The 25,685-nt window shown below is 45.3% G+C and overlaps 1 protein-coding gene across 2 annotated transcripts in view; it reads left to right on the top strand.

Moving 5' to 3' along the window:
• CACNA1E (calcium voltage-gated channel subunit alpha1 E) overlaps window positions 1–25,685 on the top strand; it is a 309,331-nt gene that overhangs the window by 10,029 nt on the left and 273,617 nt on the right. For both annotated transcript variants that reach the window (XM_042976069.1, XM_042976070.1), the window contains exons 2-3: window positions 17,057–17,162; window positions 18,040–18,179. In XM_042976069.1, the coding sequence (XP_042832003.1) occupies window positions 17,057–17,162; window positions 18,040–18,179 (246 nt within the window). The remainder of the gene's footprint in view (window positions 1–17,056; window positions 17,163–18,039; window positions 18,180–25,685) is intronic.

Raw genomic sequence — 25,685 nt, 5'->3', positions numbered from 1 at the left:
CAAACGCAAGCATTCTCACCAAAGAGTGTTAAGTCAATACAGGAATCACTGTAATAGTTGGCCACCAAGCTTCTAGTGATGAGATGCTCTTCTGTCACTGAGGTGTAGGACATTGAAATATTCTTCCTTGTAGCTTCCACCTACTTATTTTGTTTCCTGTTTCTATTCTGTAAAGCAATACAAACCCAGTCTACTTCTCATTCACTTAATGGTCCTATGGTGCTGTAGACTACGACTTTCTGTGATGATGGGTATGTTTTTATCTGTGCTTCTACAGTAGCAGTAGCCACATGTGGCTCTTGAGCACTTGACGTGTGGCTATTATGTTTGAGTACTAAATTTTCAATTGCATTTAACTTTAATTAATTTAAATTAAATAGCTACCTATGGCTAGTGTTACAGTATATGACAGCAGAGGTAGAGAGAATAGATAGATAATGAGTCAGAAAGCCTAAGTTCCTATCTGGGTTCTGTCATTTGTTTGCTTTGTATCGGGCAAGATTTCCCTACCTTGGTGTGCAGGGCTCTACTCTACACATGGTGGCAATGTGCCTGAACCACCATAATCACCTTCTTTTCAACTGTTCCAGTGGGCTGCTAATGTCTCATGGCACCAGCCTCCCCCAGGCCTCCATGCCTGTGCACTTACTGCTTGCAGTGCCTGAAACGTCTTTCTCCCCCCTTGACTTCCTGGCTTTAAGACTATACTCAGTCACTTCCTACATGAAGCCTTCCTTGATTTCTCTTGGCAGAGTAAGACCAACCCCCTCCTCTGGGCTCCCATATGGCACCCGGTTTATTGCTTTATTGTAACAGTTACCACAAAGCTTTAGTACTGGTTTATTAAAATCCCTGGAAAGGACATTGTTTATTAGTATTTAAATTACTAGAACACAGAGCATTGCTTATTAACATTGACACGTAATACATTTGTTTAAATTAAAATTTTTAGTTGTTTTGTTTTGTTTTAGAAATGGCATTGTGCTTCTGACTTGATTTGATGTTCCAATCAGCTATAAACCCTAGATCTTTTATATGAATTGATGACAGAGTTAGTTTTCTCTCACTCTCTTCTCAATTTAATTTTTGAGTCTAAATTCAGGACTCCATGTTTATTTCAAGTACATTTTATCTCCTTTTGGTGCAACAGCTCTTCCTGTAGAGATTCTTTGTAAGTGGGGACAGGGAATTAACATTCATTGAGTATCCACCAAATTTGAGACTCTCTGCATTTATACAAAACAGCAATCCAGTGAGAGAAATATTATTTATATTTTAACTATAGAAGATTAAGTCACTTGCCCAAGGTCACCACCAGTGATCTTGAACCTCAGTAGTCTAAGATTTAAGTGATTTCCACTACACATGGTCTTCAGACTCTGCTGTTTAATGAGTGAGCTCTCTACCCGGAGCTCCACATCATCTGCAGACTGGATAAACATATGCTTTATGCTTTCATTCGAGTAACTGATAAGAATATCATTAGAATTGGGGGACCTCCCTTCTGCTTATGATTAGTGCATTGGTCAGTGCCCATCAACTGTTCAGCTTTTCTCAAATTTCCCGTACTCTTCTTTAGCCAGCTTATATTTCTTTATTTAGTAAGAATTTTGTGCAAGATATTCTTGTCACATGCCTTGCTGAATCAATACGTACTTTTATGACTATTTCATGTCTATTTTAGGCTAGGGTATAGCATTCTACTTTCTCCAAAGTCCACGCTAAATATCATTTCCAGAGACTCGCTTAGACACTATTTTATCTCTTTACTAGCAAATAGAAGTGTCAAAGCCTAGAACCTCGGCATTTGAAGGGATTAGACATCATCTAATCCAGTGCCCAGCTGGTGAAAGCATCACCTTACTATTAGGATATGGCAGTCGCTGCTTGGAAGCATTAGAGTGTCAACATTAAGAACATGGCCTCTGGATTCAAATCTTGGTACCATCTCCACAGCTTCCTAGCTGTGTGCCTTGGGGAAGCTACTCAACCTTGCTGTGCTTCAGATGCCTCAAACGCAAAATGGAAATAGGACTTTTAACCTATAAGGTGTATTGTATAGAGTTTTTCAGAAGATCAGGTGGGATAATACATATAAAATGTTAGAACAATGTTTGGCACATAGCTGTGACTACAGCTTAATCGATAGTCTCTGGTTAACTCTGGGTAAATCGACATTAAACTTAAGTGTTCTTCTAACAATACCATCTCCTTTCTTCTGACTTTTGTCAGGTTTCAACCTGAGCACTGCCATTACCCAACATTTTTGTGACCTCACGGTGGTTTTGCAACCTCTTTGAGCCTCAGTGATTTCAGGTGTGAGGGGGAAATAGCTATCTCTACTTTGTCTACCTTTCAAGGCTGATATGTATGAAAGCCTTTTGTAAACATGATCTGTATTAGTGCCAGCGCTAATGTTGATAGAGTTAACAAATATCTAACATTTATTGAGTATTTATGAGGTGCCAGATTACTGTGCTAAGTTTGTCCCGCAGACTATTACATTGATTCCTCGTGGCAATTCTGTAGAGATACCCATTCTTGTTTTCCACATCCCACAGTTGGGGGATTGAGGTGTGGAGAGGTTAACTCACTTGCCCACTTACACAGCAAGCGAGAGCTGGAAGCCTGGGGTCCGGGCCCTCAACAACTGCAGATAGAAGGTTTTTGCATGAGCCTTTTTTTCTTTTCAAAGTTACTGAGTTTACTTTTTTTTTTCAGATGAGTTTTTTAAAAACCTACATCAAAGCCTATATTTCTTTGCATGTGTCTCATACAGATTTTATATTGATATTGCCCCTAAGGGCACATTAGGATTTACAGCCAAGAAAAGATATCTTCAGGAGCAATACGATGTGGAATTTTCCCAGCAAGTTTTTTATAAAAGCAGATCAGATACTCAGAACCCTCAGCTTTAAACAAACACAGATTTTGTTTTTGTTTGTACCAAGATGGTAGCCACAGTTTTCAGATAGCTTGATTGATGGCAAGTGGAAGGATCCATCCTAGAATCCAAGCTTGGCCTCTGAGCAGATTTCCTTCTAAGGGGTTGTTGGCCTTCTGGTGAACTACTCCTTACCTGTTTGGGTTTCAGTGTATTCTGGGTCTCCACCTCTGTTCTGTCAGAAGAGGGAGTCAGGATTGGACTCCCTGAACTGTGAAGGAAGCTTCTGAGAGGATTAGAGGGATGTGGGGAGGGGGAACCTCCATGGGTTAGAGCCCTTGGAAATTTGCCTAATGAGCTTGGTGAAGGCATCCAACTGGGATACCAGAGGACATTTTACCTGAGGGCACTGGATACTGGTGTGGATGTGAATGGAGAAGTAGGATGTACCACTTGGCTTCTGGAAACCAGGTGGAAGATTTAAAAGAAATTGAGGAATATTAAAGAATTGTCTCTTCTTTCTGTTAACTTTGGATTGTATTTGCATGGGAATTTGTATTTATGAAATAACTGAGCCATATGGAGGTACAAGGATGCATGTGTTCTCCTGATCTGTTGATATGAGGAGCAGTTGAAGGGTGTGGGCTTGTCTGGAGGTGGGGTGGGTGGGTAGAAGTGGTAACACGAGGAGGCAGGGCTGGGGAATATGGGCCCATGTAAATTCAGAGATCTGAGCCTTTTGGCAAAATAGCATTCCCTTCTCAAAGAGAGTTATGTATGTATATATTTATTTATTTTTGAGATCACCATCTGCCCCCCCACCCAAGTTCTATGGATAAGGATGTTACATAATCTCTGGGTAACCTCTTTCCCTGGTGATGATTAGAGAGTACCAGATGCCCACCCCTGAATATACAGGCTCATAAATACTGAGCTCATTTCTGCTGCAAATATCAATAGACAGGCTCAAAAGAGCAAAACAAAGGAATAGATTGTAGGAAATGAGAACTGTCCCAATAGCTATCCACACTTCTACTGTGAAAGAGGCTGGGTTCACAACAATCTTGGACAGTCATAAGGGTTATCATCTCTCCTTTTCTCTTACTTTCATATATTTTTGTCATATAATTTTACTGACATTCCATATGAACCATGATCCAGGCCTAGAGAGTCATCCACTCCTCAGTATGCTTTTAATAAATGCCTATTGTGTGACACTCTAAGTGTGTTTTAGAGACATGTATCATTTAACCTAACCTCATGTGAAGTGGACATTGTTGTTCTCCTATTACTGATGATTAGCACAAGGTCACAGGTAAATGTGATCTGACCAATTCCATTGGCTGCTCTCTTTCCATTGTAGCACACTGCCTCTGGTCAGAGTAGACACTGGCACTCTTCCCTAACAGAGCATTTTTTCAGGATGACTGTGAACTGCTTACCTGTATCTGTAGCACCCGCTGGTTATGGAAGAGTAAAGGATCACTAGATGGTAGAAGAACAAAGATCTTTTATCCATCATCATGACCATCATTAAACGGATCTGAGACATCTGGCTCTGTGTCATTGGAATGTGAGCTTGGGTTGGAATTGGGGCATTTTGCCGTTTTGTTTTCCCTTTACCAAAAGTTCCATTGCCACACTTCCTTCATTGCAAAGGACCTTTGTTTTGGAAATGCCATTTCTCACTCTCTTTTTAACATTAACATGTGAAGTCCCGCTTCTTTTTTCCAGCCCTCAAAGAAGTCTACTCTTTTCTGGGATGCCCGTAGTTGTAAGTTACGGTGTGGAGGAGTCAACTTTAATGACTTTTTCTTGAATTTTCATCTTACTGAATGCTTTTGCCTTTGCATATTTTTAAAGAAATGGGAGTTCGGGGGACAGAAAAGACTCTTAGACTCTAATAGAGAGTGTAGAAAAGGCTTACAATAAATTTTTGGAGAAGCAGCTCTGTGTTCACCCCCAGGCCACCATTGCGAACATTCTACCTTTTTATTAACTATCTTTTAGTCAAGTTTTTGGCCAATTCAGCTGTTCTTCTCAGGCCAATGAAGCTCCTGTTCTTGAAAATTTAGAAACATTTCCATTGACTTTGGACACTTTCAAAGTATTCCTAGGTGTGCCAGGATTTCCATTTTGGATGTTATTGTTGGATGTCCTCATTACTAGCTTCATCAAAAATGGCTTCTCTCAGTTGTAACAATAGATACTCCTCCTTTATCCTCTACTCTCCTCCCATCATATTGCCTATTAGCACTATAGAATAATAATGTATTAGAGTAACAGTGACCTAAGAGAAACTTTTAGTGAATGACAATGAACCCAGGGCTCCTGACTCTACATCCAGGGATTCTTTGATCACATTTCCTCTTTTCTTCCCTCAGTACCCTCTCTCTGCTCAGTCATCTTCCTTTTAGCCCTTTCATCCTTTTCTGGGGCTTCTCATCCTTTTATTAGCTAGCAAGTATGTGTTTTGTTGTTCATCTTGGTTTGGGGCATAGAAGGCTGGATGTAGGGATTGTGATTGATAAGAAAGGGTTTAATTAAGGAGCAGGAATGGATAAGAGAAAGTTGAAGAGAGGCCAATCAGCACTGATCCAACAAGAATAGGAAGCAATGATTCAGAACAATGGTTAATGTTCTCCTTTCCCAGAAATGTTGCTAGAGAGTATCCCTTGTGAGTTGCTGGAGAACTTTATGAATTGATAGTACTGTACTCAGTAGGCACTGGGCTTCTCCCAAGTGTAAAACCAAGACTGTGTTTCAGCATATGGGAGAATGGATGCTCAGGCAAACACACATCTCAGAAATGTTTTCTGTACTCTTAAGTGGCCTTAGGAAAGGTAAACCATCCAGACCCTGCCTTAAGAAATACACTCTTGAGAACAATTGAGTATTCTGGGGATGGAGTCAGTAAATGCAAATCAAAAGATCCTTTTTCTTTTAGAATCCTCAATTCAAGCCAAGAAACCAGGGAGTTTTATTTGATTGTTTTGATAATAAGTTCCTAAGCTTTTCAGGGTATGGGGCTATGAATCCAGAGAGGTTTCTAGTTCTGGCTCTGGAAAAGTCTCCTTCCACCTTGGGTCTCAATATCTACATCTTAAAATGAATATAATGGAGTAGTAAGTAGAACTCTAAGGCACCTTTCAGTTCTTACCTTTGTGCCCCTGAAAATCTAGTTTCTTAGTTTCTTTAGTTGTTATGCCACCTGAGTTGAGGACACCATTACCTTTCATGGCCTCCAGAATCTACAGAAGTGTTCTTTACCCTGGCTGTACATTAGAATCAGCTTGGAAACTTCTAGAAATGCTGATGCCCATATGGCAGCTGAGGCAAATCAGAATTTCTAGAGATAGGATACCTGTATCCTTGATTTTTTGTTTTGTAAATGTTTATTTTTGAGAAAGAGAGCATGAGCAGGGAAGGGGCAGGGAGAGGAAGACAGAGGGTCTGAAGCGGGCTCTGCACTGACAGCAGCTAGCCTGATGTGGGGCTCGAACTCATGAACTGTGAGATCATAACCTGAGCTGAAGTCTGACACTCAACTAACTGAACCACCCAGGCACCCCTGGTATCCTTGATTTTTAAAAGCTTCCCAAGTCTGAGGCGCCTGGGTGGCTCAGTCAGTTGAGCGTCTGACTTCTGCTCAGGTCATGAGCTCGCAGTTTGTGAGTCTGAGCCCCTCGTCGGGCTCTGTGCTGACAGCTCAGAGCCTGGAGCCTGCTTTAGATTCTGTGTGTGTGTGTGTCTCTCTCTCTCTCTCTGCCGCTCCTTCACTCACGCTCTGTCTCTCTCCCCTTCGGAAATAAATAAACATTAAAAAAAAAATTAAAAGCTTCCCAGGTGATTCTGTATGCAGCCAAGGCTGAGATCTACCAGTCTTCTAGGAGGAGAGATGAGCCTTTTACCTGATGTATTTCTATCTCTTGGGATTGTACTTTCTTCAGGTGTGTTGTCAGATTCCTCTCTATTCTTTTGTAGGCTGTGGTGAAATAGCAGGAGCCCCTGGGTATCCCAGAATTCAGCATGAGAGAATGGGGTGATTAATTAATTGTTATGTCTATGGCACTGGCAAACAATTCACCTGTGCTGCTTCTGGCACACATCCAGCTGCATAGGTACCAGCCTTCTGTGATAAGGGTGATTTTCCAAACTTCATGAATGCAGGACTAGCTAATTGGGCAAGTTGAAGCTCATGGACAGAGTGAGTCATCTGACCCAGGAGGCCCTTGAGCAAGTAACTGAAGACCATTGACCTTGCTTCCTACCCATTTGTTAACCCCTTGTTAGCAACAAGGGTTGATCCAGCTTGACTACTATCAAATACAGGAACCTCCTTCTCAATAGCCTTGATGGTCTCCCAGAGTCATAGAACTTAACAGTGAATGATGTATTCAAACTGGCCGGCCCCAACCCCAACTCTTGGGTGTTTATTGTATCTTTGTACCTCCGTGTGCATTGATGTCAAATTGGTAGCTTGAAATTAGTTATGGAGAGAATATTTATACTAGAAATTGGCAAATGCTATACTTAGAGAGACTAGTTGTTAAACATTTATTAGTATAACATTCAGTTTACTACTTAACGAAACAGTCTATTCATATGTGGAAAAGTGATGTTGCTTCTCTGTATTCCCTGAGATCTGCCTTTGGATGGGTATTCTACCCTTTGGCCTTAGTCTTACCTTCTGGAATAACTTACACAATGTTTAAGTCCCCATTATAAGTCAGTCCTTCGGATATTTGAAAACAGCTATGACGTCTCTCTCAAGTCTTCCTCTCCCAAGCTGTATACCCTTAGTACCTTTAACATTTTCTCATGTGATTTGGAGGCTCAGTGTGTGTCTTTGAACTCCGGGGTATAGTTGCTGGGTTTTCAAAGAAAAACAAGTGTTCTCTCACAGATGATCTTTGGACCCTTTCATAAAAGACTTTTCATTTTCTTTATACATTCAAGTACTGCCTATCACCCCATGAAGCAAGTGTAGATGTGAAGGAGGGTACAATCTTGGGTGTGGTTCCTGGCTGCAGCCCACATTCTTCTCCCCTTGATGCACACTGCTGCCAGAACTCTTGATGGGCTCGAATGTGTCAGAGTGTCATCAAAACACAGATTTTGGTTTCTGAAACAGGTAATCTTCCCACTGCTGTTTTGTTTTCTTCCAGAGGCTTTTGATACTCCCCTTTTCTTTCTTCCCTTTTCTGTAGCGTTCAATCATCTGTCCCCTAATCACCAAAACTGTGTGTTGAATGACAGCATTTTGAGTCCAGGATTCAGTCAGATACATAAAAAGTGAATTGTTAAGATATATCCACCTGACTGAAACTGAGGCAAAAGGAGGAGGAAAGCGGGTGCTGTCTTAATTCCTCAGAAATTCCACTCCCCATTCTCTTGGAATTGGGGCCCAGATGAGTCTGGAACAGAGCTCAGTATTGGTTAACCAAATTAGCAATAATGTGAACTTCTTTTCACTCATTATGTATAGAGGCAGGGATACAGGAGTCAGATGAGAATTCTTTGGTCTAAAAGCAATGGAAGGTTGAATGTGGCTTCCTTCACAGCCAACATTGAAAGGTTAGTGCTAGGGATCTTTTTTGTTGAGTAACTGAGTCCTCTGACCCTCTCCATAAGAGAGCAGTGGGACTGTGCCAGCAAGAGAGAGCCTTTTGGGAGAGGGGGTCTCTGCCTCTTTGCTATGTTGTCAACATTGCTTTCTTTGTCTTTCATTCATTAGGATTTAAGTCTTTCAGAGTAGGTGTAATGGCATCTCCATGTTCTTGACAGAGAGAGAGAGAGAGAGAGAGAGAGAGAGAGAGATCGAGAATGGGAGAGGTGTGTATGTATGTTCAGGACTGCCTGTCAGATGGTGAATTTGAACAGAAGCAGCTGTTGTCATGGTGATGGCAGGTTGCATCCCACCACCATGGAAACCAAAGTTAAAAAACTGATGTTAAGGCTGGAAGTCACATGATACATTTTTGTTTTGTTTTGTTTTAAAAAAAGAAAAGGGGTTTGGTTTTTCAATCTGATCTTTTTTTTTTTTTTTAAGACAAAGTTGGGTGGTGAGAAAAACTGCAATAAGGAAAGCAATGAGATAATGAAATGGGATGACATGAAGTACACAGAGTCTTCCACCTCATTTTTCTGTTTGTTAACAGTGCATTTCTCCTGACATGGGGGTAGGAAAGGAGGAGGGAATACAGTGTGATTTTCCAAATTTGCACCCTGTGCACTGCTAACTGTCACATGAAGAAGCCCAGGGGGGTTAGCTCTCCTGCCCTTTGGTGGCAGTGCGTGGTCTGCCCTCTGTTGATCAGCCCAGGAAGGGAAACCTAAAATTAAGAACTGAGAAAAGAGATGGAAATGGAATTGAAGGTGTGACTTCCTCCATAGATGAGGGTGGTTTATACATTGATAAGTTTAGATGATTAAAAATTGAAAAATTCATCTATAGCCGTCAGAACCCCAAGGAATACAATCCCTCTGCCTATTTCCTTTTCTGGATTGGTTTTTGGGCTACACTGTCCTGCTAGGTCAGCCACAGGAGCAAGTACAAGTAAGTCTGGAAGGAGCCGAGCCAGGAGCACATTAGCCTCCGAGCCAGGTTCCTTGGACTTCAGCTTACCTCTTAACCTGGCCTTTCCCCTGCGTGGGAAGAGGTATGGTGGAGAAAGCTTGCTGAGAGGCCTCAGGAGGCCCTCTTGGATCTCCATCTTTTTGTCTCATACTTGCTCCTACTTCCTACCATGATCTGGACAAAAAGCGAGGCATCCTTCCACAAAGGGAGATGGCCTCAGGCCTGTTTTAACAGGGTGGGATTTAATTTTCTTTTCAATCTGAAAGGTTGAAGACCTGTATGCATGGCATATTCCTATGAGAATATCAGCCTCTAGAAGGGCTGAAGAATATGAGGGGTGCAGACACCCTCTGTGGAAATAATTATGGTGGCTCTAGCCATGTCTGGGTTTGAGACATGAAATCTGTCTCTTCAGTATTACTGGTCCCTCCAGGACAGATGTATCGTTCTTAGCAGCCCAGGCAAGGGGGATGTGATCTCACCAGCATGATCTCACTGTATTTCCATCAGGGTCTGTAGGAGCTGGAGCCGAACTTCTGTGATGGTTCAATCCCTCCTGTTCTTAGCGCTGGCCTTGGGTGTGATTAATGCCCCTTCTAATCACTGGGAGAGATTGCATCAGAGCCATCAGCTTCATAAATCCTGCTCTGGGGACTGGTGTTTGGATGTGCTTTCCATATTCCCAGGAGGTTCTGGGCCAAATGTCTTTGCTCTCTTCCCGGAGGCCCATTACCATATATTTTTTTTTTTTTTAAATCCTTTATTGCAGTTGGTCTCTTCAGTGTCAGCTCCTGGCTGCAGCCAGCCAGCCCACTCCCGGAGGCTGTGACCACTAACAGTTGCTTATCCCAAAGCTTTAGAACCACAGCAGATGCTTAAAGAGTGATTTAGTAGGATAATAAAAATGACTGTGCATTTGTGTAGCACCTTATGGTTTTCAAAGGATTTTATATTCATGGATGGTTTTAGACTTTGATCCTTTTGTATTTCATGTTTGGTTCCTTGGGAATGGATGGTGGTGATTTTCCCTGCTGTGAGTACCATGTTGGGGCAGATTTTACAGTGGGAACCCTGGCTCTTGTTTCCTATTACCAAGCTACGTTTCTCCATTGCATTGTAGGTCTCAAGGAAGATTCTGATTTTGGTCATAGAAAGAAAGTAGTGGGAAAGCCTTGGATAGCTGCATTTCATTATTGTTCATGTTTAAAATGTCTCTTTGGTGTAGTTCTTGAGGGACTCACAGACTAGGCAGTAACCCTTCCCTATGACTGTCTTTGAGTCAACATCCAACTTGTTTAGAATGGCCCAGGTCATCTTATGAGACTCTTTCATTTCTTAGAATTATACCTCAAAAAAATAGGCAGCGGGGATGGGAGGGAGGGAAAAGAAATAGATCTTTCAGGGAGAGTGTTCTGGGCCTGGGGTGAGAGGTGGAAATGGGTAAAGGAGGCTGAGACAAGCCTTCTCTGAGTCTGTGGGCTATTCTAGACTCTCCCAGGAGTTTACAGGAAGTGCATGAGTGGCCACAGACTGCTCCCCACAAAAGTGCAATCTTCATTAGGCCTGAAGTCGGGGAGAGAGCACAGCAGTCTGTCCCTGGTGGCCTCTCAGCCTCTCTGAGTATATTCAGTCTCCTTAGTGTGCTTTGATGCCATAGCTCTGAGAGGACACAGCTGAGAGTGGAGGAGATCTAGGGTCAGCATCCTGATGGTAGTGGAGATGCATGTTTCCCCTGGGATTCCCCAGGTGTGCTCCTTGAGCCTAAGTCTCTCCCAGTCTTGTCTACAAGGCCCTCCCAGTCTATAGACCTACCCCTGAGAGGGGCTGACAGGGGAAGCTCTGCTGCTCTGGGCAGAAGGTGGCTCATCTCCCAGGCCAGGTCCCCAGGGCTCTGTTGATGAGCAGGGCCAGCACCACAACTGTGGCCTATAGGGCAGCCCTCTTCCTTGTCCTGGCTTTCTGTGCCTTCAGGAAGGAAATGAACAAATGGTAGGTGTGCAGGCCAAGTAGCGCTGCTCAAATTAGCTGTGTTGCTAAGGAAACAAGTCAACCGTTGGAAGGAAGGAGCGTTGGGTAAAGGAGATAAATCAATAAGCAAACCTATTTTTATCATTTCCCTAATGATTGTCTTGAAGCTGCTAGACGGGAAAGGGAGAGATGGAATGGCACAGGTCCTCATTAAGGGGCTCAGAGTGAAGGGGTGTTTGGGGAGATTGCCAGAGAAGATGATGAAATGAGGCCCATAGTGAGCAGATAGTGAGACAGGTAAGGGATAGGAGGTATCTTGGCAGGGCTCAAGGTACTGCCATGGCCATTTCCTCATTGGATCCGGTCCCTTTGTCCTCCTTCATTAGATCCTCTCGGAAATCTTGCATTGATTTCCATGACCCTCAGGTTGGAATGGTGTTTTTGTGTTGTTTTGTTTTGTTTTCAAAATACCTATAGCTTTGATTGATTTTATAATTCTAAATCAATACATACTCATAGCCCTCAAGACAGTACATAAAGGAGTAAAGAAGAAAGTGGAAATACCCCTTGTACCCCAAGAAAGCTCATTATCATTCTAGTATGACAGATTTTTTTCTTTGCTTCTTTTTCAAAACTCTTGTTACATTCAAGGGATCTTCTATGCATGCTGCTTTCTATTTTTGAATAGTTAATGTGTATACATAATATATAGTACAGAAAGTTCAAGTGGGTACACGGTGTGGAGAAAGTGTGAGATACCTTTTGCAAGGATACCTCTGGCTCTGGTTTCTCTGTGCAATTCACTAATCAACTGATTAATTTATTAATTAATTAGAAAGCAGTTATTGGGTGCTTACCATGTGGTGGACACCAGGGTTCCAGAGGTGAATAATACAGGCAAAGCTCCTGCCCTAAGGCTCCCACACCTCACTGCCCTGGTAGTTCCATTTATTCAGGATCTCTGTCTATAGCTGACACCAGGGAGAGATACTGTTCTGCAAAATGTGTTTGGTGTCAAGCACAGAATGTAATGGGAGCCACTGAGTTCCTGGGCAGAAGGAATCAAGAGTCCTGGACCGACTTCCATTACTGTCTCATGAAGGGCCTTGTTCTTTGAGGCCTTGGCAACATGGAGCTTCCTTTGACCTTTCCCGGTCACGTCTTTGTCTAGCCTGAGGTGCATTCCCTTGGCCTATGGGCTGTTATTTGCCATCCAGGCTCTTCCCTTTGGAGATGTAGCAGAGCCTCAAGCCTTAGAGCCACGCTTATTTGGCTTGAAGTTATGATGGTAAAGGAGAAGCCATGGGAGCGGCAGCTCTGAGTCGGCTCCCAAGGGTGGGGGTAAGCTGGAGCCCGGGCCTGAGCCAGAGTGAGTGACTACCCTGCAGTCTCTGTGATGGCTCCTCCATGGAGCTGCCGCTCTAGGGGCTGGCTCCCGTTCATTCATGCCTGCGTTTAACACGGAGTCTGCTCCTGTGTACCAGGGGCTCTGGTAAGCACTGCCCTGTGGAGAGGTAAACAAGAGCACGTCCTTGCTTTCAAGGTGCAGTTTCTGGGGGAAGGAAACTATGAGGAGAGATGATAAAGTCATACAGTGTAAAGGAGTAGTGGGGCACAGAGAGAAACCTTCACAAACAAGGTGATATTTTAGCTTGCTCTTGACATATGACCAGAAAAGAGGAGAAAGACCATTGCAGGTGGAGGCAAAAGCACCAAGATATAGGTGCCCATTCTTCATGCTTTCTTCAGAAAGAGGGGGACAGAAGGGGGGAAAGGAAAGAGCTGGAAGGGAGAGTGACTGGGCCTCAGATGGAACTGGATGTTCTCTCCTGTTCTTCTCTCCCCAAATTTCCCAGTCACCGTCCTTTCTGTCATGTAGTCCACAGATACACAGGATTCCCATAGTCTCCCCTCTTCTGCAGCAAAATCTCACCTCAGATTCTTAATTGCCCCAAACATGAATTCATCCTGAGGTTGAGATGATCTGTAACGCCCAAAGGGATATCACTTCTGAGGATATATGCATTTAAATAGTTTTCAAAATTTCTTTCTTTAAAAATTTTTTTTAATGTTTATTGTTGAGAGAGAGAGAACGTGTGTGTAAGCTACACGTCAGGGAGGGGCAGAGAGACAGGGAGACAGAGAATCCAAAGCAGGCTCTGCACTGTCAGCACAGAGCCCAGTGTGGGGCTTAAACCCTAGAACTGTGAGATCATGATCTGAGCCGAAGTCAGACGCTCAACTGACTGAGCCACCCAGATGGCCTTCAAAATTTCAAGCCAAAGGATTGCTGCTCTGCATGGTCCTTAGACATCAGACTCTAGGCAGAGGATTTGGATGGGGGAGGGCGTGGCAGTGGGGTGTTCTCAGAAGCAATGCATTACCAAACCTTCCTGCTTTGATTGTAGCCTCCAGGGCTTTAGGCAGTGCTATTAGTTGAGACCTCATGAATTCCCAGCCATCCAGATATCTGGCCAGTCGCAGGAAGTTTGGTTCCTTAGCACCTGGAGCCAAGAGCCTTTCTCCTGCCCTAAACACCCTGGGGCGTTCTGGGGTGTGATGGCCACACCTTCCTGTGTTTCTCAGAAGCCTCCTATATCTGCCACTGGGCATTCTGGACTAGGTGAGCTTAAAGGTCCTTGCAGGGAGTTGTATGCTCAGGTGATCTGGCTAGAGAAACACAGGTGTGGAAGCAGGGAACAAGGAGTGGGGGCCACAGAGGGGCTGCGACAGTCCAAGCGAGTATTGTGGGGTAGAGAGGCCTGGGGGCACATAGCTGCCATGACCTGTTGTGCCTGCAAGTCAGCAACTATGAGATCATGAACTTTTAAGTCTGTGGTTATCACTTTAAGGTTTTCAGGGGAAGAAGCCCGAATCCCAGAAAGCAATCCTCGAACCCAAGCAGACCGAGGAGAGCTCCTGATGTGGGCTGCTTGAGTGAGAGCATCGTGGTCCCCAGCCCTGCTTCCCAGGTCACTTGCTGGGCTCCTTGGACCTTTTGGGCAGCTTTTGTGAACTTGCTCAGGGCACTTCCGGCCATGGTGAAGGGCAGCTGAGCCTCACACTTTGTGAACAGTTTTGCTGGGAACAAGGATGAGGTGAGAGGTGGCAGAGGCACTAGTGTCACTCCTGCCGGAGCACCGGCCCTCCTCCTCACACCTGGGGACCGGCAGTGAGATATGCCCTTTGTGTCTGAGCTCCCCAAATACGTTCCGCCAACACCATTCCCAAGAGAGATGTTCTGATAGAAGGATGATACAGTGGAGCGAGTCGGGGAATGCTGTGTACCATTCTCACCCCCTTTGGGGGAGGCGGTGCACACTGTTTACAATAGTACAGTCGTGCGAAAGGCTCCAGGAAGTCCTGCTGGGAGGACACCTGCTCGCTTTCCTGAATTCCGGCTTTCCCTCATTGATGTGATTGCAAGTTCCTGTAGTGCTCGTATCCCGTGGGCTGCATTTTAGGAACACTGCCCTAAATGCCCTCAACTTCTGTTGACGTGTGTCGTGACTGGTAGGCATGACGTGTGTCCGTGACTGGTAGGCATGTTCTCAGGAAAAGGCCTGGGTGCCTCAGCAACCACTTCCTGGCACTCCCATCTTCATTCTGCCACTTGGTTCTGGGGGATCTTGGGTGGCCCAGGACCAGCTAGCCTCTTCAGAGGGCTTATGGGACAGCAGGTCCCACACTGTCTCTGGACAGTGTGATCCCTGGTCGCTCTACACTTGGTTGGAGCTCTGGGCCAGAGCCCGTGATGGGAGTGAAGAGAACCCCCTTTGTGATCAGTGGGTACTGGGGGCCCTAGGTAGGTTGTGGGTGGGGCTTGTCCCAAGAAAGTGGGCATGCACGCTAGCCGGGCATCTGTGGAGTGTGTCTGCTGGCATGTTTAGCTCTCAGGGGCCTACTTTGGTTTCCAGAGAGACTGCGTGAGGAGGAATGGCTGGGTGTGCTGAGGGACGATCCCTGAGGTTAGATTTCCCTCTGCCTGGGAGGGTTAAACAGACACAGTGGCATGTGGGAGGCAGGGTGCTGGCTCTGAGGTCCTCTGAGCCCATCCAGTTTTCAGATCTGGGGGCAGAGCCACAGAGCAGCCAAAGCCAGCAGAGCTGTCCCTAGAGTACGGGTCTTGGATGAACTGGGGGTGTGTGGGAAGGAAGGATGGCCAGCTGCAGAAGAGTGGGCGGTGACTCAGGGGTGCATAGTCTTGGGGAGGAGAAGGCCCTGGACACTGCTGAGTATGATGAAAATGTCTGGAGACTCAGATGCAGCTGGCTGCCTCACCAACTGCAGCCTCCCATTCCTGCACCAGGGCAGCTCACAGCTCCTCGCACAGCACACGCACCTCTGCCTGTAGGTGCCCTGTGCCCTGCCCTTCCTCACAGACACCCTGAATGTCTACCTACCACTGATGGGCACTAACATATCATGGAAGGGATGAGGACGCATCTGGGGCATGTTTATGACTTGTACTCCCTAGGGAAGGTCAAGGCCCTACATGCTACACCGGAGGCCTGGATATGTGGGGAGATAAGGAGCATGGTCCCTTGCCTTGTCCCCACTTGGCCAGATCTACTCTTTTTTCCTGCCTGGATGCTAGAATCTGCCAGAGCATAGGTTGCTTGGTAAGACCAGTGGCAACAGCTCACTTGTGTTTGTTACAACAACAGTTATGGAATGAAATCCAATGTTTAGAATCACTTGACTCCGGAAACTGGTGATTCCCTCTCTCTCTGGTAACAGTCCTCCTTCTAACTCTCCCAGGGCTTGTGACACAACCTTTCTTCAGGATAGGCAGGATGCAGGCTCTTGAATCATAGTCCTGTCTTTCAGAGAGGCCCAGGGAGCCCCCTCATTGGTCTTCAGAAAAATGGAACACAAAAAAGCCTGAATCCGTTAGCCATTCATTTGTACTTTGGTTTTTAGATGCCTTGACTTCACTGTCCTGGATTCAGACTCATGATGTGTGTCTCTGTTTGCTATCCATGTAGAAACTTAGGAGAAAATAAGGTGGGACAAGGCAAGCTTCTCCTGACCCCATTAAATATTTTTCTGGATTGGATATTGAAATAGAAGAGAGCTCACATGGAGAGAATTGTTCTTCTTCCAAGGGCTCTTCCACTCAGTTGAGCAGAGGTTCTAGAGGAGGAGACCCCAGACGTGATGCCCAGAGGCAGCAACGGACAGCCACAGCTGGATCCTTGCTGAAGCATCATCGTACAGTGCGGTGGTTTGAAGCCTGGGAAGAACAGCCTGCCACAACATCAGTGTTTCTTCTTCCCTTCTTTCTGTTTCCATTTTCAGCCCTGCTTAATTCCCGGATATGTCATTGAATTCACGAAGTATCTGAAGTATCAACCGTATGTCTAACTGTATTATTTATTGGCTACATTCTTCCTTTTCTTGGACAAGATGCTTTGTGTTTAGAGCCCAGTCAGAAATGGTTATGGGTTCCCATGCTAAGGACCATCCACTGCCTTGCCTGCCTGTTTGCTGATCTAGATCTTGCAGACTGTGCAGACATAACATGGATTTTGATGAATTTTGTGTATTTATGTGCACAGCCATCTTGGAGGCTGCATCCCTGTCTCTTTGGTGAATCTGTTCCTTAACTTCACCTTTCCTACGCCGTTTGAGTACATGATTTTGGCCACCATCATTGCCAACTGCATTGTCTTGGCCCTGGAACAGCATCTTCCTGAGGATGACAAGACCCCGATGTCCCGCAGACTGGTATGTGCCTCCTTCCTTCTCGTCTTTCCCCCTGTCCTTCCCTTCCCTGGTTTCTTCTCCTTTGCTTCATCTCCTGGCCCCCTCCCACCTACAGTTCTGTGAACCTACAGTTCTGTGAGGAGTTTGTTCTTTGCCGAGGGACAAGCTCGTGACAGATCCCACTGGGCTGTATAAGGACGAGAGGACTGACCTTTGTAACTCCTGCTCCCAGGAAATTCTCAGGGCACCACAAACACTTGTGTATACACTGCATGGAAGCCAGACAAGATGGAAGGGGGGGCACAAGGGCCATTCAGTTCGCTCCCCTTTCTAAGGGACTTTTGAAGTGAGAGGGAGAAGGGAGGGTAGAGAAGAGAAGCTGAGGGATCTCAAAGCCTATGTGCGTTCACGGTGGTGAACTTCCTAGATCTTATGTCCATATTCACCTTAAAGCAACGATTCATATGTCTGATGTATTCCCCCTAGAGAGGGCAAATTAATTGCTTAAACTCCAAATGTGTGGATAAGTGGCTCCAGCCTGATTACTAGCAGATGAGAACCCTTGAGCTTCCAATGTAAGTGAAGATCAGCGATGGAAAAGCCACCCCCTTCAAGGCAAAGCTAGAAGCATCAGTTATGCCCCTGGGAAGAAGCCTGGCCTTGGTGTTACCCCTACATCCATCCATTTCTGCAGCTGGCTTTCCTGAGCCTTCCCTTGCTCCTGTGCACTCCCTAAGTCCTTCCCACCTGTACATGGGGCTGGCCCAGGGCAGATGTCCAGCCGTCCTGTAGGAGACAGGACTGGCCAGAGTGGAGGGGGTGGCCAGGATGTGCCTTTGTCTGAATCTGATGAAGTATATTCCCTGCCTTACCGGCACCTCTGCTCCTCATCCCACAGGAGAAGACAGAACCATATTTCATTGGGATCTTTTGCTTTGAAGCTGGTATCAAAATTGTGGCCCTGGGGTTCATCTTCCATAAGGGCTCGTACCTCCGCAATGGCTGGAATGTCATGGATTTCATCGTGGTCCTCAGTGGGTGAGTCTTCTTCCTGTCTTTTTTTTTTTTGGGTGTGAAGATGCACCTATGTTGTCATGAAGTGGCTGGTGCAAGGAACTCAAGTGTGGGAAGGCAGCAGCCCATGGAATAGGGACAGAGGAAAAAAGTTCAAGGACAAGATTCCCCATGGGGCTAGACCATAGGTAACCCACCTGCAGGGGAGTATGGGTACTCTGCGGAGATGCATGTGGTATTCTACAGAGGTTATAGAACCAAGGTATGGCTGCTACTGCTTCCGGTTTTCCATTCTGTGCTTGGCTAGTGCTGGACACATATATCCCAGTGAGTCTTTTACTAAAGCAAGCAGCTTGCCATAGCCTGAGGGGCACCCCCAAAAGCTGGGCCCAAAGTGCAGTTTTTCTTTGAATATTGGAGAAGAACCCCAAGGATATTTACTTAACTGAGAATTGAGACTTGTGTCCTGAAAACAGAATTTTTTATGATTTGCAGATTTATTAACGTGAGGAGGTATAAAATTGAATCACATTAAAATGTTTGATATGCAGTACTAAATTGTTGCACATGCACTGTCATAGGCAGCATGTATTTATTGGCAGATTTATTTGAATACTTGATACATCGTTTTTTTGAAAATGAGTATAGTATACCTCTATTGGGGCCTGTCCAGCACCGTCAGCAGCATACGTGATGGACCTTAGGACTGGTGATAATAGGTATGTCTCACTGGGCTTTGTGTCAGGTGGTTTTCGGTTCCTGTATGAAAGGGAAGTGGTCCAGGCCTGATGGGGGTGCCCATGTCCTGTGTGGGTATGACAGCAAGGGGTGTGGAAATCACCACACCCAGATGCTTGTCAGACAGTAGCTCAAATCTGTGTGGGAAAGAAGAGAATGTAGTAGAAAAGTGAGGAGGGGGGCACTAGGAGCCACCATTATGATTGACCAAAAGGAGGGGGAGCAAAGAGGAAATTATTTTCCACAGAACAGAGGAGTGGAAGTCAATAAAGTCTGAGGAGAACAAGAGCTTGAGAATGTTCACGTCTACTCATTGTCTTGTGGAATAGACATAACACTTATACTTTTAACCTTCACACCAATTGTGAGCACGAGAAAGAGAAAAAAGTCAAAGGTGTAAAGGACTGGAATGTTCGAATGGAGCTCATAAGCAGCCAACCCCTCAATATAGGGAACAGATAAATAGGTAGAGACAATGACAACGATGTTTAAAAACATCTGTTGCCTTACAAAAGGATTTTCTGAAGGTTACTCTTCTAAAAGAAACTTCTACTGAATTTTAAGTATGATTTAGTGTATAAAGATAATTTGTACATAGTGTTTCAGAAGTGCATGGTCATAGACGATGCAGCACACCTGGGCAATGTGTTTTATGGTTTATTTTTTTCAGCTTTATTGAGGTATGATTGACAAAAATTGTGTGTATTTAAGGTGTGCAATGTGATGTTTTGATATACATTGCACAATAATTACCACAATCAGGCTAATTAACATCTCCATCATCTCTCATAGTTACCTGATTTGTGTGTGTGTTGAGAGTACTTGAGTTCTACTCTCTCAGCAGATTCAGGTGTATAATACATTATTATCAACTATAGTCACCATGATGCACATTGGGTCTCCAGGACTTACTCATCAATAGATGACAGTTTGTACTCTTTGACCAATGTCTCCCTCACCCCCAATACCTAGTAACCACCATTCATTTCTCTGTTACTGTGAGTCTGATTTTTTCTTTAAGACTCTACATGTAAGTGAAATCATGCACTATGTATCTTTCTTTTTAGTACTTAAATTATTTCACTTAGCATAATGCCCTCCAGGTTTATCTATGTCATTACAAATGGCAGGGTTTCCTTACTTCCTTTTTTTTTTTTTGAGGCTACATAACATTCCATTGTGCGTGTGTGTGTGTGTGCGCGCGCGTGTGTGTGTGTGTCTGTGCACGCACGCGCACGCACATATGTGTGTATTTCTTTATCCATTCATCCATCAGTGGACATTTAGGATGTTGTCATATCTTGGCTATTGTGAATAATGCTGCAATGAATGTGGGGGTGTAAGTATCTCTTCAAGATAGTGATTTTATTTCCTTTGGATATATACTCAGAAGTGGGATTGCTGCATTCATGGTATTTCTATTTTTAATTTTTTGAGGAACCTCTGTACTGTTTTCTATCGTGGCTGTACCAATTTGTATTCCCACTCGCAGTGCACAGGGGCTGCCTTTTTTCCACATCTTCAGCAATGCTTGTTATCTTTTGACTTTTTGATAATAGCTTGGCGATATTTTTAATGTCCCTAAAATAAGTAATACATACTATATAGTGAAAGGTATAAAAGAGAATCTGAGTCATTTAGAAATGTGATTCTGTCTGGAAGAAAAATACTATTACGCATGTGTATTATATGTTAGGATTGTGTGAATTCTTGGTCCTGCTGAATTTTATATTCAGAGGTCATTTGAAATTTCTCATCTAGTCCGTTTATTTTTATTTTAAGCTATTAAGTGTCCATTAAAGAAAATAGGTAAAATACTGGAAAGTCAAAAGAAAAAAGCAGTTCACGGATTAAGAAAAGTTCTTATTGTTTTGTGGTGTTTCCTTCCAACCCTTTTAATGCTAAGGAAGCTTTTCAGTGTTTGTAATTTTGCTGCCTTTTCTGAACATAGTATGGGCATAGTACATGTTACTCCATATTTTGGTAAAAAAGCAATTTATTAAATGGATATACATAGAAGACATGCATTTCTCCATTTTTACAATTATTTGACACCTAGATTGCTTTCTGGTTTGGGCTATTGTGATTAATTATTAGAAGTGCTCCAATGTACATCTTTCGGCTGTCACATTTTAAGAGGCATTGTGACAGGTTGAAGTGCTTCTAAAGGAGAATCCACCATTCTGGTGTGGGGTCTGGGAGCGAGAATGTGTGGGAAGGAGGAGGAGTGGACTCTGACAGGAGGAGAGAAGACTGAGATTGATGGAAGCTGTAAGCACTGCCTTCCCGTTAGGGTTGCCATGTGGCCTGAGGAACAGATCTGTAGGAGTCAGCGGGGTCCTTCTGTTGTAACATGGCCAGGAAGGACCTCTGTGTCCTCTCCTGCATGTGTGGGGGTGCACATGAGTGGGCACAGGTGGTGAACTCTAAGCCAAGTTACTTGTCCTCTTTGTTCTTTCCCTACTCAGCCCTCCAATATCCCATTCTTAGCGGCTCTTCAGACTTTGCCAAAAGGCCACTGCTGTCCATCTGAACCAATAAGACTGTCCATCTTCTTTCTACACCTACTGATTTCCTTCTCCCTTTAATTGGCATGTGAATGTGCTCCATGGGAGGGGCTTGACACTCTTGAGATTTGTGCTGAGGGTGCTGAGGGTTGTGGTTCTATCCCACAGGGATGGATCATCAGATTTAGTCTTACGCTCATACAGCGCCCTCATGTACCACATTGCATGGCTTCTGCAATGCACATTTCTCAAGCTGGAGCATCTTCAACATCAGCCTATCTCTTACGATAATGACATCATATAGTTTCATCGACAGCATTTTTCTTTCTTTCTTCACTAAGAAGGAAATCATGGGGCATCTTACAACTGTTAGGGTCTTAGAAGCAGTGAAATACCAATAAATACCAGTTGTTATAATGCCAACCCAGGGAGGCAGGCAGATCAGGCTTTAGATGTGAATTGTCTAGCATGCAGGGTGAGTGCTCAGTGTAAGATCAGCTGCTTCTCGATGGCAGATCCAGGAGTTGGAACTGTGCCTTTTGACCCAGGCCGGTGCTTTGCCTGGCACAGCTCCCTCTCCACACTTCTTGACATCCGCTTCTGTAGTAGTCCCTGAAGGCAGCTCCTGCTTCCCACCTCAGCTCCAGGTGTCACCTCTCATTCTCCTCCTGTATACAGGGGGGATGACAAGTGCTGGAGCATGACACAGCACCTCAGGCTGAGGCTGCACAACTTCTCAGCTCTCAGTGTGTGACTAGAGGGGAGGGAGCAAGGAAGGGGGTGCTGAGGTGTCAGACAGCTGGGTCAGTGAAACACCTTCTGTCACTGACCTTTGCCAAGGAATGGGTAGCTGATGACCTGAGCCACTACATTTTGCCTGTCCTCTGACCTTCTAACCTTCTGTATTCTTAGGTCTGTAAATTGAGAGAGTTCATGGTTTAGAAAGTATATATATGTGCATTCTTCGTCTAATCCTCACAGTCCGCCAAATGAGATCTTGTTCTCCTCATTTTAGATGGAGAAACTGAGGTTCAGAGAGGGTAGGTGATGTACTGGGAGGTATTTGATCCAAGACTTGAGCCCACATCTTCTCACACCACGTTCCTTCTTCAGCACTCGTTTTCTCACACCATCAGCCACCACCCAACCTCACAGCCTCCGTGGTTCTACAGCTGCATGATTGCATGTTCCTTCAGTTCCACTGAAGTAGTGTGGGCTGGGCAGAGAGGGGCATAATTTGGCAGATGTCCCCGACCCAGAGGTAGGGCTTCACGTGTGACTTGAGGAGGACCAGAGTCCCATCTGTCCATCCTAGGACTTCTCTCTGTGGGCTTGTAATAAAACCCCCAGCTCTGTGGTTAAGAAGGCATGTTACTTAACTCCTGTGGGTTTAGTGTACAAAAACTGAATCATCAGTTCATTAATTGCCTTGTTCATTCATTCATTCATTCATTTATCCATTTATTAAACAGACTCGTATTGTTGAATACGCAAGCAAATGTTGTAACTAAGGAACACCAAAGTTAATGTATTCTCATTTCTTCTAAAAGACAGTGGAATTTGCCATTCCTTTAACAAACTATTACCTTACATAACTTGGGATCTCTTGTATTGGTAACAATTCGGGACATGCTGTTTCTAAACATTTGTTAGGCCACCCGGAGGATTTTAAATTATTTGAAGTCATTATTGTATATTGGTTTTTGTAATAAATCAGAATACCAGCAATATGGGCAAATTACAGAGGGGACGGAACACTCAAAGATGCTCCTAAACCCTGGCTAAGAACAGGGAAGTGAAGGCGAGGACTGCCTTTCAACCCTGTTCATGTCTGTCGCCCCAGTGCCTGGATTGTAGTAGGTACTTAGTAAATGCTAATTGAGTCAAATCACTGGCTTCATCTCAGATTCTCTTGTCACCTATGGGATACAAAAGAGAGTGCTGAGGGAAGCCTGGGACTAAAAGTAGGGAATGATTGTCTATTCTCAGTTCTTCCCCTAGGTCTACAGCATCTCTCTCTCTCTCTCTCTCTCTCTCTCTCTTTTTCTCTCTCTCGACTCCTGCGAGCTTGCTCACATTCTGATCACTCTGTTAGAGAAAAGAAAACTGGGAACTCAATCTGTAGGTTATTAACAAGTATGGGGATTTTAGTCATTTGGGCCTATTTACAGGGTTCTCAGGGTTACCTTCTGGGGATTGCTCCCTGGGTGATGGGGGTGGGGGCAGGGCCAGGGCTGAATATTGAAGACACAGCCTTCCAGAACTGACTATAGGAGGGTGGTAAGGAGGAAGCAGCAGTATCGGATCACCTGATATTTGCTATAGAGAGAAAGCTGGCATTTGTTAAGCTATATGCCAAAGACTGTAATACACACACACACACACACACACACACACACACACACACACACACACACGTTTGTATGTATGTATGTTACTGCTCAGAATATGCCATGCCGTCAGCATGGCCAGCCTTGCTGTGGGAGATGACCTGTTATGACTATTCCCTTAACTGTGAGTACATGTGTGCAGACTCTGGATTATGGGCAGGTGTATCGGAGCCTGGGGCTTTTCTCCTTTTTTCTACCAAGGCCCTCATTCCAGGGCCTGAGTGATCACCTGTCCCTACCCTACTGTCTTCCTTCAAGAGACATGGCTGAGTACCCACAATGTGCCAGGCCCTGTAAGGAGTGTGGGTGGGATGGGGTTGAGCGTCCCCTACTGGGAACCACATGTCATGAAAACCCAGAAGAAGGGCACCCACCCTAGCTCTTGCAGGGGGGTGGTTTGGGAAAGACACATTTAAATTGGGATTGAAGATGGGCAGGTGGGGCTTAGACGAGGAAAGAGAAGAGCTTTCTTTTCTGGGGAAAGAATACCATGTCCAAATCCTTGAAGGTGAGAGAGTGAGAGCAGGCATGACAGCTCTGGGGAGTTGGCTGGCAGAGTCTGAGAGCTGAGCCCGCAAAGGTCAGCAGGGGCCAGGGCCGGCCGTGCTCTGGAGCTTGTTCGTTAGCCGGAGGGCAGTGGGGAACCGCTGAAGGCTTTGAGCAGGGCTGGGATGACTCATTCTAGCTCTGTTCTGGATGCTGCACAGGTCTTTTTTCTCCTGGACTCAGTCCACTCCCAGGAAGGGGCATGAAGAGGGGAAGGGAGCCTTTGCCGAGTCTTTAGCTGTAGTTTGGGGAGGACTTGCATAACCAAGCAGAGAGAGGAAAGACAAAAGAAGAGGGAACAGGGGAGAGAAAAGCCTGAGGAAATGCAGCAGAAGAAATGCTGGGGGCTGTCCGTGCATGTCCCCAGTTTCTTTCCAGTGGCACACGCACAGCGGTTCAGCCTGAAGCCTGTTGGCAGGAGGATGGTATCTGGAGCTAAATATACATTGATAAGTATTTTTAGAGGGTTTCTGTGAGAAGGCCGCCCTAATACACGAGTTTCCCGAGCAGCTAAAGATCGAGGAAAGCACAGTTTTCCCATTGGAGCACTGTCTCTCCGGTGCTGCGAATGTGGAGGAGGTATTGTGAACGCAGTCCCGGGGCCCCCAGCCCAATTTAAATCTCTGTGGTAATAGGACGATAACACTTGGTATTTATATAGCATCTTCCTGCCAGTGAGCCTGGCAGGATTTTACAGACCTGTCTTGTACTCATCCTCTCGCTCTGAGTGGGCGAAGCAGGGAGGTGGGGAGCAAGCAAGGGCTGGCTGGAGGGAGGGGGCATTGGAGCTTATCATTCTGGAGATGGGGCAGCAGGCTGAGTGAGGTGCGGGGCTCGGCTTCGGAGGAGCCGAGTCAGGAGAAGGGGCCGAGGTCTCCGGTGCTTTAATGCTGGTGGCGGGGTGCTCTGCTGAACTGCTTCTCACGTCTTACTCCCAGCGCAGTTGGTGGCTGCTCACACGAAGACCTCCACCTCCTCACGGGCTCCGTTTTCACGTCTAGCTCCGCACCAGGGGGGACACAGCTCTGCTTGCCGCACCTCCTTTCATCAGGACCTTAGTGTGTTTTTCTAATGCATTCTCCTCCAGATGGGTGAATGGTGGGAACCCCGGAGTTAGAATTAGGAGTTTTGGTTGGGGGCAGAGGGGGCCAGAAGGCAAAAAGTGGAGCTTAGAGGGCTCTTCTCAGCTCTGCGCTGATGACAAGCCCAGTTCCTCCAGGGAGGCCCCGAATGAGAATCCCAGTTGGTAGTTGACAAGCAGTTGAGTTGGGATTCCTCCTGGGGTGGTGGGTAATTTTGTTCTCATGTATGAACTCTGTCTTTTTTCTATCTTGAGAGCCATCATTGAT

This window comes from Panthera tigris, chromosome F3 (genome assembly GCF_018350195.1).
Source record: "Panthera tigris isolate Pti1 chromosome F3, P.tigris_Pti1_mat1.1, whole genome shotgun sequence".
NCBI lineage: Eukaryota > Metazoa > Chordata > Mammalia > Carnivora > Felidae > Panthera > Panthera tigris.
Note: the sequence above shows the minus strand (reverse complement) of the source record. Positions and strands in the feature narration are given on the sequence as shown.